The sequence below is a fragment of the Anser brachyrhynchus genome (genome assembly GCF_964034855.1).
Source record: "Anser brachyrhynchus genome assembly, chromosome: 7".
NCBI lineage: Eukaryota > Metazoa > Chordata > Aves > Anseriformes > Anatidae > Anser > Anser brachyrhynchus.
Window position 1 is genome coordinate 42013923 of NC_137701.1, and position 15867 is coordinate 42029789.

Below are 15867 nucleotides of genomic sequence, written 5' to 3' on the forward strand. Positions count from 1 at the left end.
ATGGATCTCAACTTTCTTCCCACTTCTCAGACAATTGTTTCAATCACGCTTTCCTTGGGACAGTATCCTTTCAGCACTGCCTTATACCCACAAAACGGTGAGAACATTTCAGTTACTGTCCACTGTTTTCTGATTGTCAACAATTACTAAGTAGACTACTCCCATTCAGTGTTTCCACTAAAAAAAAAAAAAAAGAAAAAAAAGAGCAAAGCATCCATTTCACTTCTTTAGAGCCCTACTTAAAGTAATTTCCCTTAAAGAGAAAAAATGGGCACCCTATTGTTTCTAATATTAGACTAGCTAAGTAAGAAGATAGACAAATTCTCTTTGCTTTGAAAGCTCTTAAAACTGTGCTTTATAATGGAACTATGGAGCACTCTGCTCTTCTGCCTCACTGTTCTCCTAAACCACACAGATGTAGTCTTAACTATTATCTCTGATCTAGCTCTTTCATCAACATCGAAAAGAAGCAATGAGAAGCTTTAGGGTAAATCCAAGGATGAAAAACGATCAGTGCTGCAATGGAAAAACACTACTTGACATTTCTTATGGTTAGACTTTTTTAAAGTGCTATAACTACTTAAAAGAGAAAAAAAAAAACCACAGCTGTAGGGAGAGATGGTATCTTTTAAAAAATCAACTAATACAGCTTGAAAAACTAGACCATCTTTCAGGCTTGTATGTCCTCCTCCAGTTATTTTTAACTGACTGTCTAACACATTAAGGAACCTTCCTTAATGGCTTCCCATCTTCCTGGTTCCACACATACAAAGTAAGAATTTATTTACATCTTTCCTCAGCAACCATTTCTGCCTACGGAAGATACTGGATCAAAATATGTATGGAAGTGAGCATTTGGGGCGCCCTCTTATTCCCACAGGAACTAAGGATGTTCAGAAATATTTTTTTTTTTTTTTTACAGCCATTCAGAAATATAATTTCCCCTTCAGAAGACCCAATCACAAAGGTAACAAAAGATACCAAAAAGTTATAAACCTAAGCATAAAAACTAGTGGTAATGCCTCACTATTTCTAAACAGGAATACCAAAAGTGGAATTAAAACAGCAGCAGCAACAGCAAATCACACTTACTAACACAGACAGCTTATATGTCACCACTGGCAATTGTTTCTAAGTACTTATATTTAACATTAAAACAGAGAATCCTACCCATGTAAACAGTATTGTCAGTTTTAATATATCCACTAATTTTTCTGTGTGATACTCCACAGGCTGCGCTTATTACACCACCATTTTGCGCAATATAATCACATTTCATATTTCTGGTTTTCCCTCCAAAAGCACTGGGCACACAATGCATTAAAACCGCATATTTCAGCTATTAGTTTTACCAGTGTAACCTTGGATAAGTCTAATGATTTCTTATTTGGAAAACTGAAAGAAATCAAAGGACTACAGCAGTTGGTTGATGTTATTTTTTTAGGCTGCTTTACATAAACAATTGTTATTTAAGACGCGCGTCACTGCTGACCCTTACATTTTGTTTCTCTAAAGCTCACATTTTATCATTTTATTCAGCATTTTCTTAGAATTTAATATTTAATATTGAGGCTGTTCTGTGTTGCAAGCTTGGCTGAAATGAAAGGCCTCTGTGGCTGCAGTGACCAGATTTCAAATGCAGGTAGATCAATAAAAAAACCTCAATCACAGCCTCCATGTGTGACTGGAATGGTTTATAATAGCTTGCAAATGACTATGTGCTTGCTCTAACCAGCTGTTCTTAAATTATGAATATGAAAGCAGTCCATGTTAAAGCCAAACCCCAGCACTATTTCTACAGAGAAATCCCAGTAGTTTTGGCTTGTTCTACACGTTAGCTCCGTTAAGGATACAAACGGCAGTAAGCTTCAGAACAAATAGGACAACGCTACTGGCATTTCATGCACTAAGTCCATTATCACAGCAGGGGTTGTCAATCTCTAGAACTTTCCTATAACAGCTCAGGCAATACAACAATTATCTCCCAGCAAAAAGTAAGGAAAGGAAAAAAAAAAAAAGAAAAAAGAAAACCTCTGCAGCACTCACGAAGTCTCAGCCAAGCTGACACTTCTTTGCTTCAGCCAACCACATTGTCAGCCCTGACCTCCTAGGCTCGCATCATGCTTCAAACATTTTAAAACATCAATCATAAAAACAAAGACAGGACATTGAATTATACAGTATTAACCTCCAGGGTTTGCATACAAAGACCTTAGATTTATTTATGTCCCAGCACATTAGGAGCTTCACTACACCGTTCTTTACACCAAACTGGCTGCCAATTTGATGAACCTCTCTGCCCTCAGCAGGAGTGCAGCATCTTTGATTAATGAGTGCATCCTTGTGGAAAAGTGTAAGAACAGAAAATGGGGCAAAATCCACACAATTACGTCACTACACATCAGATGGACCGCTGCAATAATCATCATCAAACTGGATTTCTCTCGTGCAAGAAAACACTGAGGACTGAGGAGGAGGTTATGGGGTTTTTTTTGCTGATTATATTTGGATACCCCCCAACAACCACTGTTTTAAAATAATAATCTGATAAAATGCAATACACTGTTTAATAGAATATTTCAGCATTGAAAACGCGTAAGTTTCTCAATACAGATTGATTAATAATGTCACAATCAAGATTTGTTAGTTACATATTCTAAGTGAAGGGGAAAAAAAAAAAAAAAACCTCCCTAGAAGATTTCAAAGTTTTAGCTTCTCATCCAAGACTGAATCTTCATAGATTCCAAATCAACAACAGCTAGGCAGAGTGCTTTGTACCACTGTATCATCATATTTAATAAACATTCTGAAGAAAATCTAGCTTACGCTGCCTCTAATTTGCAAGAGCACACTAGTAAGGGTTTCTGTTCATAAAAGAAAATTCCTTGCTATCCCTTCCAACAGCTCCAGAGTTGAAGTTCTGAGGCTCCAAGATGATGACATGGTCTGACAGTCACGATATTATTTCTGAACCTACTTGCTCTTCCAGTGACGAGTCCTTACACTCAGTCCTTACACTCAGCAGTCCCATCGGTTTCAATGGGACTATTCACAATAGTAAACACTCCATCAGGTAGGTAACGTTTTCAGGTGGTGCCTTTACATGTTTACTTGTTTAAGGTTTTGTGTGATGCCCCCCTCAGGGTCTAGCTAAATCTCCGCAATCTCTTCTTGCAAACTACCAAGGCTTAACTCGTTCAGTTCCTTACAATGCCTGACCTACATCAAGTGAAAAGAGCCATGTGTCCTTTAAACCCAGCAAAGGACGTTCAGGAGGCCCTGATGGGCGTGAGTAGGAAGGCAACGGGGGAAGATTTCGTGTCAATGACAACAAGCATCACCCTTTGGAAAGGACAGGGACGCTGACAAGCCCAATCTATCTTTTTTCCAAGTCCACACTTTTCAGAGACTCATCTGAGATATCACCTGCCATTAGATAAGTTTTAGAACGGGTACTTTCTTTGATATTTGTCTTTTCCCCTCCGATCTGAAAAACATCCACATAAACATAAAAGATTTTTTTTTATTAGGTATTATGTCAAATGCATAAATTGATTCTTTTAAAGTAAGCAGGGAAAACCTCCTTTCCTTATTGCTACATTATAAAACTGCAAACAAGACGACTTCCTCACCAGGAGCGTTTCTTTCACCTGGTGGTCTCACTAAATGCTACTGCAGCAATATAGTCACTATTTCTCGAGGAAAGGAAAGAAATTACACTGTAAAATCAGGTATTTTTTGGTTTATTTTCTTTCTAGAAAGGAAAAGTCTGTACTTTAAAAAGAACACTGAGTATTTTTATAAGTTATTTGGTAAAGAATGTCTGAAGACCAGGGCATTATGTAGGTGTAAATTTAGGGCAGAGAAAAGGTTAAAAAAAGCAAGTAAAGACAAACTCATCTATTATATGAAGTGGTGTGCTATTTGTATTAGATGTTCTGCGTTACTACTTGGGCTCTTAATCATACATTTTTAAGGTAAAAACTATTTTTAAGGTTAAAAATACATCATCATTCTGCAGAGACCAGATGAAAATACGGTCCCATTTTTTTGAACAGTCAACTTAAGCAATCAAGTAGCAACTTCTCAAACTAACAAACCATGGGCATTTCAGTTTTCGCGAAGTACCTACCAGTCACGCTACAGAGTAGTCAGTGAAGACAGTTTATCTTTCACCTCTACCATCAACTTCTTATGATGGTGGTAAAAGACTAAATCCATACGTACATCAGAGTCTAACTGTGAAACCAATACTTTCTCACCTTCACAAAAGTAATAAGAAACTCGAATGAGAAGTGGTGACTCACCCCTGGCCGATTCTTTTTAAAGCAGGTAAAATTGGCTGGGGAGGATTTACTTTCTCTAATTTTTCTAATACAGTACCCTTGATCCCATTCCTCGTCCCAAAGAGTAAGCAGGAAATGACTTCAGCCCCCCCAACAAAGATGCACTTTTTCATTCAACCATTGTACAGTAAAAACACAGTAAAATGACTTTTAATCCGAAATGTAGCAGCATAAAAAAAAAAACATACATCTCTCTTACAACACAGGATGTTTCATTTACTTTTTTTTGTGAAATGGGAAAGATCAACTCTACCTATATCTTGAATTCCGCATAATGCAACCCTCATCAGAAATATCTGATTTCTTTAAAATACTTGACTGATACATTTATTCCACTTTGTCAATGTTTAGGATGATCTAGAGTAAACAATCACAAAAAACACTGCTGTCCTTGATGCCTGCCATTAGAAGAAATACTGACATCATTATGAACACGAACTAGCTTAAAACATGGCATGACATGTTGCTCATTTTTCAAAAAAAGATGCTCAATACTGTTACATCTTTATCCCAAGTCTCTATTACATTTTTCTCTGAGAAAAACAACTACATTCTAGAGGTTTACTTTATTTTTCCCCCTCCTGTTTAGCACCAAGAAGAAAGTAAAAGGCCTTGAAAGAAACCTGTATTAGGGACAAAAATATAACCATGAAGTAACTTGAACTGAGGGATGCTCTTAATATATCAGTGTGTGTCCATAGAAGACATTGCATTTTTGGTTGTGTTAACTATGCCTCACAACACATCAGATCTTAGCCCTCAGTATTGCATATGCCATGGTAAGCACCTTATAAAACTAAAAGCAGTCAAGTACTACTGATACCTCCCTACCACTAATTCAGGGAGACGAGACAGAGCATGAACCTCCCCTTCTTTGCAACTGTGATATTCCACATCTTGTGTAAGAACACTGAAGTTGCAAAGACACTAACAACTGCAGTTCGAGCTGGGAGTGACTGTTCTGTTTCAATTCAATGACGCCACTAATGGCTTCTTAGCAGCTCCATGAAATCAACCAGCTGTCAAGTCGATGCATCAGAAGGAACAGTTATACACTCCCATAAGAAAAAGCAACACATCAGGATGTTTTCCAAAGCATCTGCTCCTTTACACTGCAGTTCTATAATAAATACACAAACAAAATGAGAAAAAGGGCAACAGGCCCTAGAAGGACTTCCATTACTTTCTTATTGGCATTTTCAGCGTCTCACAAGACAAAAATGAGTCTTGTAGCAATTTCTTCTCACCGTAAGGTCAGTATAAAGATTAAATAATTACCGAAAATAAGGACTAACCACTGAAATGACAAACCACTGCTTATTCCCTGCATAATGTAAAAAATACTGATAATTTATCCTTTGAAAATTCAAAGCACCTTAGCTGATTTTCATAAACATCTTTCTCCCCAGAATCACAAAGCATCTATTGTCTTTCCCCTAACACTGTTCAAATAAATTTACAATGTTATTGACAACCTGCAACGGTCTACAAAAATGACTTACAAGTATTTTTTCTGAAAACACTGAACTGAAAGGAAACCAATACATCGGGATTTAGCTTTATTTATAATAATAATTAAAAAAAAGTAGAATGATAAATACCAGCAGTGCAGTTCTAGTCTACTACTGCTATACATTAGTCACAAAACTTTGTGCCGTTCAGAAATAACTTTGAGTCGCTACTGAAAAGGCTGCATTGACAGATTCTCTAAAGAAAGTTGTTTTTTTTTTTTTACTATCCAAAGGGTTCCATTTATGAAGAACTTCAACACAACACAATATTAATCCTCCACCGCTTACAAGGAACTGCTACAATTAAAAAAAAAAAACTGCCTGAAGAGAACAACAATTCTTTATCATCAGAGATCCCTTAACAATTCTTAGTGTTTCCTCTACATACACTTTACAAAAATTACCTCAGCTACCATTTTCTTATGTAGTTTATTGCTTTTGCAGCACTGTGACAAAAGTATGCACATAGTTTATTACAGGTACAAGACATCACATATAGTAACTATCATTTTCTGAAACTGCTTATCCTCTGTTGCTCACCATTTCTAACCTGCCACAACGTCTAAGACCTTTGCTGCATGTATAATTTAGAGCCATCTGTTCTACGTGCTTTTAACTATTTCAACGTTTCCATCTACCTAAGGTTCATGGTTCACGTTGCTGGCAAACAAGCCAACTCTGCCATTCTTTCTAATGCATTAAAAAAAAAAAAAAGGCACACACTGCGGTAAATATCTGACATTTCTTCCAACATGACCTTTAGGATACCTTAAATACATCATTCAATACCGACTTGGTTAAAAAAGTCTTTATGTACTAACAGCTATTCCTCTTTCTTTCTAGGTTAACTGTTGTCAATGCTTTTCCCACCCTTGAAGACAAAGGAAAATGCAAATGAAATACAGGCAGTTTCATGTTCCCATTAGTGTTACTGTAAATATGCAGCAAGTAAGACGAGTACAGGAAAAAGAATGAAAAAATGGAACTTTACCTACAACAGGTTTTCCTTATCAATTATGCAGTGTTTCACCCAGAATTACCATGTGACCATGGAAACTTTTATGAAATGTTAAAAAAAAGTGTAACTGAGAAGTAAATTATAACAACGCTACCTTTTGTTGTTTCCCTTTTCTCAACAGTTGACACAGTCCTGATAGCCAGCAGTGAAAGAGATTTTTTTTGTATTGAATTCAGCAGCGTAACTACACTTTACCGTCCACGTTATATAGCATAAGCAACATAAACCCAAACTACGTGTAATACGTATATAGAGAGATATTTTCCAAGAAGAACCTTTTAACAATACAGTTTAAAATATCTGTTGCTTCCAAATATGCCCCAAAATGTGTCACATCAAAATGAAAAAAACGCGTATTTCCACGTTCCTCATCCCAGCTAGAAACTCTTTATTCCTCAGGGAAGATTCTGGACCAAGCTTTTCACCTTCGATAAATAATTTCCACAAATATAAATAAGTCTCCGGATTATTTTATTATTATTATTTCACATAACTTTGGATTCACTTTTTCTTTTAACAACCAAACAGTTAAGTAAGAATTAGAAATTCAATACTGAAAACCCGGGACAAAAAAGAGGGGGGGGGGGGGGGGGGAGGGAATAATCAAAATCATAATTTTTTCTCTACCTGTTACAAAGGTAGTGAAGGAACGCACTATTACTGTTCCCTGGACGTGCAGGCTCAGCTAGGAACCCTTCTCTTTAAAGTGTGGTTGAGATCAGGAGGAATTCCGGGGAAAAGTGCACACTGTTGGAAAAATTCTCCTTAAACTTTACATGACGTCACTGTCTGTCCCTGCAACATTTCCTAAACTTCGAGTCTCATCCTGAAAGACTTTCAGGGTTTCCACGTATTCCCCCTAAAAGAGACAGACAGGACAGACTCGGGAATAACAAAACTGCCCAAGATGGCGAGAGGCTCGTTGTTTAGAGGGCAGGAAAAATGGAGGATATTGTAATATACACAAAGGGATAAATTTCAACAACTCGGTCCAGGGCCGCAGCTGCCCGTCTCCCTCCGTCAGGGACCGAGGCGCACAAAGGAAGGCGGCGGCGGCGGCGGCGGAGCCCGCTCCCGCTCCCGGTCCCGGTCCCGGCCCCGCTGTTGCCGCCGGCCGGCCGGCCCCGCGCCCCGCCGCCCTCCCGCCGCCCAGGGGCCTCGGCCGCGCTGGGAGCACAGGGGAGGCGGGGGCCCGGCGCCGCCCGTGCCGGGGCGGTGATCGCGCCCGCCGCCGGCTCCCCGCCGCCCACCTCACGGCGTTCCCCGCACGGCCGGGGTCGGGCCTGACAGCCGCGGCCAGCGGGGCCGGGGCACACGGGGCAGCGCCGGGGGGTAGGGGCGGCGGGCGCCGCGCCGCGCCACACAAAGGGCCGCCGGCAGCCGCCCGTCAGGGAGGTGACCGGGGCGGCCCGGCCGGACACCGGCTGCCAAGTTGGAAGCCGCGCGGGACCCCGCCGCCCCCGCCCCGTCGCGGGACGCCCGGCGCCGGCCGCCTCCACCGGGGCTCGGTCCCAGCGGCCCGGCCCGGGCAGGGCCCCGCGGGGCCGCACGGCCGCGGCCGGCCCCGCTCAACAAAGGCGCGACCCGCTCCGCGGGGCCGGGCGGCGAGGCGGCCGGGGGCCGGCCGAGGCTCCCCGCGCGAAGCCCCCGCGGCTCGACCCCGCAGCGCGCCGCGGCCCGGCTCCTCCCGAGAACCCCCAACACGCACACGCGCACCCCCCCCGCGCCGCCTCACCTCCGCGGCCGGGAGAGCTCTGCCCGGCGCCGGGCTGCGCGTGCCGGAAGGCGTCCCCTGCCCAGCGCTGCCGGGAGCCGCGCGCGGCCCCGCGGAGCGGGCGGGGGCGCGCGCGGCGCCGGGCGAGGCCGGCGGCTCGGCGAGGTTGGCTGGGGCCCGCCGGCCGGGAGTGACGTCACGCCGCGGCTCCCCCGCCGCCCGCCAAAGTCGCGCGCGGCCGCGGCCGGCAGCGGGAGGCGCGGGGCGCGTCACGGCGCCGGGCCGGGGCTGTCGGGGCCGCGGGGCAGCGAGCTGCGGGCCGGCCGCCAGGCGCAGCCCCCGCGCCGCTCTCGTCGCTGAGGCGAAGTTGCACGCGGCCGTCGCTCGCCGAAGCGCGACAAAAGGACGCCCGCCCGCATCTGGTCCGATTTTGGCGACGGACTGCCTGCCCGGGGCACGCGCGCGGCAGTCCGCCCCGAGTACCACCGCGGCATCTCGCGCTGCAGACTAAGTGCAGGCTTTAAGAAAATCAAAGGTGCTCCGCTACAAACAATGGCCATCGACTGGCAAACAGGCGACCCGTCTCCCCCAAGGGGAGACATTTCCAAGAAGCCGAGCAAATCGGGGATTGCGTGTGGAAGCAACGCTCACCGTTCTTACTTCATGAGAACTACGTAAATTAAATTTACGTTAAACTAAGCTAAGAAGGGCAGGAGATTAAGCTCGCGTTATGTTGAGCTTAAAATTCACCAGCTATTGACACAACCTGTTCTGTTTTTTGTTTTTTTTTTTTAACGCCAGTTTTTTGTTAAGCAACCGCCTAGCCAGGGTTATTTATGAAAGAGGAGAAGCCTGTGCTTCCCTCTAACACGGCTTCCATTTACACACGTGGTATCCTCTTTTTTCTTTCTTTGGCACAGTCTCAAACTCAGCCAGGGTTAAAGTACGCTTCAAGAGCCAAGGCATTGCTCTCCATAAACCATAACAGCACAGACTTAAAGTTATACCACAGTGCAATGAGTACATTTTCTCAGTAGGAGCTACTTAAAATTGCATTTGCAGAACTCAAAAATACGTTCGGCTCGTTTGCCTGGTTAAATGCTGCATACGAGCATTTTTGAAATTAACATTATTTCTAAATAAAGCTGATCTCAGCACAAAGAAATATGTATATGCAGAAAGATGCCATTGTTTTCTGTTTCCTCTTCAGCCTCTGGCTGCGATTTTAATTGTGCTGGAGGATCTTCATTAGTATTAACACATGGGGAGATTTCACAAAGCTGCTTCATTAGGGGGAAAAAAGCTTGGCAGACTAGCTCTTTTTGCATGCAATGAGAATGTCAGCCTTACCTCGGTCATTTGTAACATAATAAGTGCAAGCACAATGATTGCGATGCAGGGACACTGGGGGAAGGGCAAAAATGCTGCCTAATACAGATAGGAGAAAAGAAAGCTTCCCATTACACAGTACAATGTATGCTAAAAATTAGCAAAGATGATGTCTCATGAGACTCACGCTAAATAAATTAATGTGCTGGTATGTTTTTAATTGTTATTTTTGTAGTAGTTTATTTCATTCCCAGGATTCACATCAGGCACCACAGGTTTGCTAACATTTATTGATTTTTTTTTCTCTGCCACGTTCCCGGAATACAGATTTTAATCATTTCACTACACCACACTTGGTAATTTCATTAAAAACTGGAACCTTCCATCCTCAGAAAGGCATTTAATTTCGATGACACAATTTCTCTTAGGAGCAAACTGTCTCAACAGTAAAAGCTGGCCTAAGGTTCAAATGCATAATTTAGTCCTGAGTTCTCCATGCTCTGCATTCCTTTGAAGCTATAATTTGACTAACTACCTAATAACTGTAATAAGGACAATGATTTCCTTATAATATATTATTAACCCATATTTAATTAACTCAGAGGCCAAGCTCGGTACGTGTTTGATTGGGTCAGTACCTCTCTAACCTCAAAATTTGCTAATAATGTTCTTCGGAAAAAAAATGTGGGTTAAGAATGAATACAATAAATAGCTGTTTTGCTCAGATTGTTATGAATCAAGAACTCATACATTTTCCAAGACGGCAATATTGTCATTTAGGAGATAACAGGATTTTATAAAAAGGGGAAATAAACAATGGGTTTAGATAACTTGCTATCAAATTTACTGGTTTATCTATCTATCTATCTATATATATATATACACACACACACAGAAACACACTTATTATCTCTGCCTGTAATGTTTCAAATAAATTCTAATATCTACTCTTATTACCGCTACTCAAAATAACCATTCTAAACATATTTTCTATCAATAAGCCAAACCATAGTATCTTTTGAAAAGCAGACGTTTGTCTGGACAGTGTTCTGTAATCTCGGTTTTCCGTAATGCTCAGCAGGACAGAATTTAATCTACTTGAATACAGATCCACAGAGCTCAAGACGTACTACTTCTCTTCACAAAGTGAAGTCAGCAATCCAAATTAAAACCACTGTGACGTATCTGATGTCAAATTAAAAGATACGAGCAATGTCCTTCTCATTGCACTGAATATTAATTTTGCCCTCAAACAGAACAGCTTTAGGTCACTACAAAGTATCTTATAGCCTACACCACAAAATGGTTAAAGATGTTTTTTCCATTGGTTACAATGGAAAGAACTGTTTTAGTACTGCAAAACTCATTATTATTTTACAATTCTTATTTTACAAAAAGAAATTTACTTTTTTTTTTTCAGTTATTCCATAGAATTTGTTGTTAGTGGATGCTACCAATGTATTTAAACTGAGTAACTATTACATCAGAAGCGTTCCTAGACTCCAAATTTGGCTGTTCTCTCCCTGGCAATACTAAGAGCTGTAATTCTCAATTAAAAAAAGAAAAAAAAAAAGATAGAAATTCAAACTGCAGCATATATACTGTATTAAAAAAAAAGTGTTCTTGTTTCTTTTTATTTCTTTGTATGACAAATTAATTGCAAACATACTTAGACTTGGAATTCTTTTTAGGCTTCCAGTGTAAGTGCCATAAATATATATATATATATATATAATATCAGAGTACGGTTTTGTAGTTTCAGTTGTCTTTTCTTATGCTTATTGACCTTATCATTACTATTTCTTTAGCTACTTGTACCCACCAATGCATTCATAAATTTGATTGGTGAACTGGGAGAAAAATTTAAAAAAGGAGGCTTTGTATTTACAGGCATATAACCTTATACATTTGAATAATTATACTGATACCACTAGGATCATTTATGTGCTAAAAGATTATCACATACGTACACGTCTGGAAGGACAAGCCCAAAATTCCTATGGGACTATGTAGATGGAGTTCACTGTTGCGATCTCCCCAAAGGCAAAGCCGGTTTAAGAGGTTCCTCTCTTCCCCACCCCCTACTCACATGCTGGCAGCACAGTTTTACAACCCTCCGTGACAGTTCATCTGCTTGCACGGCTGTGCGCTAAGGTCAGCGAAGTAAAGGTAAGCCTGACAAAAACATTCACACGTATCTGAGCCTCTAAGATACCCTGTTCCAGTCAGACCTTCTCATCCACCTGAAGAAAATAACAGTCTTGGAAAGAGTTTTAAAAAGCCATCCAGTACTCTCTGAAGGTTAGAAACTCTACAATACGCTTTCTCTAACAGCTGTCCTGGGGAAGGGTTCACCAAGCGCATATTTTATTATTATAAAATGTTATATTATAAAATACGTTAGGACAGACTTGACATTCACTTAGGATCAGTAGAAAGTTACCATCAAAGAAAAAGTTTTTGCAAGGTTAGTATGACTAGCTATTTCTCTCATGAAGGGTAGAAGCGTTTAACATTCCAAGTATGCTGTTAATCAAAAAAATGAAGGTCAATTTTCTTAAAAAATCTTAATAAATCATTCAATTCTGATGGGCAATTTGTGTTTAAAAACTACATTCAAAAGCTTTAACAGTGTAAACCAGTTAAAAGCACATCCTTTGTGCTTAATTTACTCTATGTTTAGGGGGTTTACTCTCATCACAGATACTTTTGGCACCACAGCTACTACGCTATCACTCTCCAAGGGCTATGTATACAGGTTAATACACCTAAATACTCCTGGCCTTATGCTCTTACTCCCCCGGTTTTAAGACATCATCCCAGCATGGTCAAATGAGGATGTAACTCTCCTCACTGTAATGATGAGGTCAGAAAGACAAAGGGCCCCCCAAACCTTTAAAAGCACAAATATGTTTACATAGTACATAAAACAAATGTAATAGCTTTTCAACTGGACTGATGTGATCACTACTCTAAGTAGCATCCATTAGGAAATCCTGTTTTAATTGCAGAAAATCAGTACGCAGGCAGTTTTTCTAAAGCTTTGCAAAAGTGCTGAGGCAAAGGAATCCACAGAAAAGCGACTGTAAATATTTGCAGAGAATATCGATTTGAAGTCAGATGATCTGAACAAGGGACAACAGAAGAAATTCCAGAGGATCCGCAACTCAACACACACTCACAATCAATGCCTAAAAATCCTTCCTATGGAGCTTCTGCATCAGCCCATACTACACACAACTTACCAAACACACTTATTAATAAGTGCACTCCTCCAATCAGTGGAGATAATAGCAGCTACAAGTTGTTTTTACTTCATTACTCGACTATTAAAGACTATTTCTGCTCTTCTAAGAAGATAGAGAAATCAATGATTCATTCTGCCAACTCCATTTTAGCAGTGTCTCATACACAAGCCTTGCCTTCCATAACTGCTCCAGAGTCTTTCACATCTTTTCTCATCTACAAGGTTGGAGCATAAATAAAAATAATATTTTCATAATTCTATTTATGCAATAACAATGTCAGTTTAATCTCAATAATTATACTAATAACCTTCTAAAAGAAGTTTTTGGTGGTATTGTTTTGTTTTTTTAATCATCTTCAATACATCCCCTTTATACTGGTATTCTCATTTTCTAAGTATTTTACAACGAATAAGACAGGGAAATATTAGCTTACAAATCCAGACCTTTATCTTCTTCCCAAAAATCAGGCGCCTTTCCTCCCATCTTCTCTTCTGTATTTAGAGATGTGTAGCATTTCCCCTTCCCTACGTACCTCTATTAAATTTCTTACAAAACAGCTTAGGTAATTTTCTTTACCCGAAGCTCTCTTTGTTCTGAACCAAAATCAAAGCTGAATTTTCTCCGACCAAAGCAGTATTTTCCTCTCCTCCTGTTGTTTCTTTAACCACGTGAGTTCAAAAAAGCCCACCTCAAAATTCTGCGCATCTGTGGTTAATTACACCAACCAGTGAAAAGTGGCACTTTCAGGGCAGAGTGCAACAGCTGATAGAGAACAGACATCAAAACTGCGCAATAGTTTAGGACAGGAAGTGATGGCATCTCTCATGTAACTAAGGCTAAACAGGAAATAACCTTATGTAATTAGCCAACTTGGAATCTGGCCAGGTCACAAGGATTAAGAACTCTTGCAAAAATTTCAGCTTGCTTTGTTAATTGTTCATGAACTTAATTTCAAAGCACAGCACGTTACATACTACAGACATATAACATACACTGAAACAAACTATTCTGAATACCTGTTTACTGACAAAATAATTTAGGCAGCACTTGAACTATTAAAGATACGTTAGCTTAAGTTTTAAGATTTGAACAGTTTTATCCATAGCATAACAGTTTGCAGTTGGCTACCTTTGAAGTTACGCTTAATTTATCCATATTGTCCAGCTAATTTTTAGTTTATTAAAACAGAACACAGTATTTCTTTTCAACACACTCCAATACAGCGTTGGAAATGAATCTGTTTTTTTTTTTTTTTAACAGATTCAAGTTAACCAAATGTGCTTTAATCAAGATCTGTTTTCTACAGAACCTTTAGTTTTGACACACAAACTATGCCTGCTTATGCAGTTCAGATTATTAGGCTTCGAAATCTTCTCTAAGTGTATCCTAAGTGCATTTGCAAATAACATTGCTAAAGACGCTGTACACACACTTACCTTTTAAGAACCCAGTGAACTATCCATAAAATGGAAAATATATAACACAAAATAACTACTTCTAGAAAGCTAACCTAGATAAGAAACTGAATTACTTTATTTAAGCATATTTTTAAATATGCTTATGAAGAGAGAAAGAAAGGAAAAAACAGCCTAAGACACCATTCATCTAGGATATACAAGTAGTTTGATCAAATTAACTCCTGGTACCTTTCACTACAAAAGCCACTGTTTGCTGCTACTTCTCAGAAAATTATTTAACATAACATGGTACTACACTGCTGCAGATAACTTCACTGATTTGATTAAATGTGGCAGCTACAATAGGTGGTGAAGTAGTTTAAGAAAGACTACCGATTACATCAAAGGGCTCTGACTCATCTATTAAGCCACTGGGATAACGGCTTTTCCAACTGTATCAGTAAGTAAAAAGAAATACATAAGACAGGGGTCTGATCTCCAAAGAATGTCCTTAGCACGACAACATCAACCAGTTAATATCTTTCAGTTTTCCTCTAAACCATAAATGCTATTCTTGACAAAAAAAAAAAAAAAACAGATCCAAAGATAAGTGAAACGATGACCCTTAGAAGTTACACCTTCTCTTTTTTCACAGCATCACCAACAGTAACCCCTAAAGTAAGTTTTAAGCACTTTGTCTTAGAGTTCAACATCAAATCCCACTTAAATATGAATACCACCGCACGACAGATAGAAGGTTGCACGCGTTCACAAAACGCCGAAGTTAAAATCAACCTCCGTGGTTCCCACGAGACTCGAATAACCCAGGCACACTGCGCTCGGTCTCCTTTACTGCTACGCTCCAGCGGTTTACCAAGCTAACAACAGTCATCAAAGGTACACCACACGGGGGAACAGCCACGGAGCTCACTGCTAGACCCAGCGGCCTCCCTGCGACTTTCAGCCCCTCGGCGGCCTCCGGCCCACCTTCGGCCTCGTCCCTGGCTTCTGACCGCCCGTGTCGGCGCACAGGGCGAGGCCTACCGGGGCTCCCGCCGTCCCGCGCCGGGAGGCGCCTCAGCACCTTTCTCGCCGCCGAGGCCTCGCGGGCTCTCGCCCAGCCGCCCGCCGCTGCCCTTCCCCGAGGCTCCCCGAGGCCAGGCAGCCCAGCCATAAGCTCGGAAGGGGCCTCGCCCCGGCCTCGCCGTTACCGGCCGTCGCCGCTCGCTCCCACGCGCCGCGGCGCAAACGGCCGGCGCGGCGGGGCGGGGCCGCCCACAGCTGTCTGGTGATTGGCCGTCCAG

The 15867-nt window shown here is 41.3% G+C and overlaps 1 protein-coding gene across 17 annotated transcripts in view; it reads right to left on the reverse strand.

The window, feature by feature from the left end:
• Positions 1 to 15811, reverse strand: part of BAZ2B (bromodomain adjacent to zinc finger domain 2B) — a 142153-nt gene extending 126342 nt beyond the window's left edge. For 8 of the 17 annotated variants that reach the window (XM_080599988.1, XM_080599999.1, XM_080599997.1 and 5 more), the window contains exon 1: positions 15608 to 15810. In XM_080599988.1, the coding sequence (XP_080456114.1) occupies positions 15608 to 15737 (130 nt within the window). In that variant the 5' untranslated portion in view covers positions 15738 to 15810. Of the gene's footprint in view, positions 1 to 8610; positions 8762 to 15607 lie in introns of those variants that run through there. The other 9 variants (XM_080599995.1, XM_080599994.1, XM_080599991.1 and 6 more) reach the window with 5 other exon arrangements.
• Between the last annotated feature and the right edge of the window lie 56 nt (positions 15812 to 15867).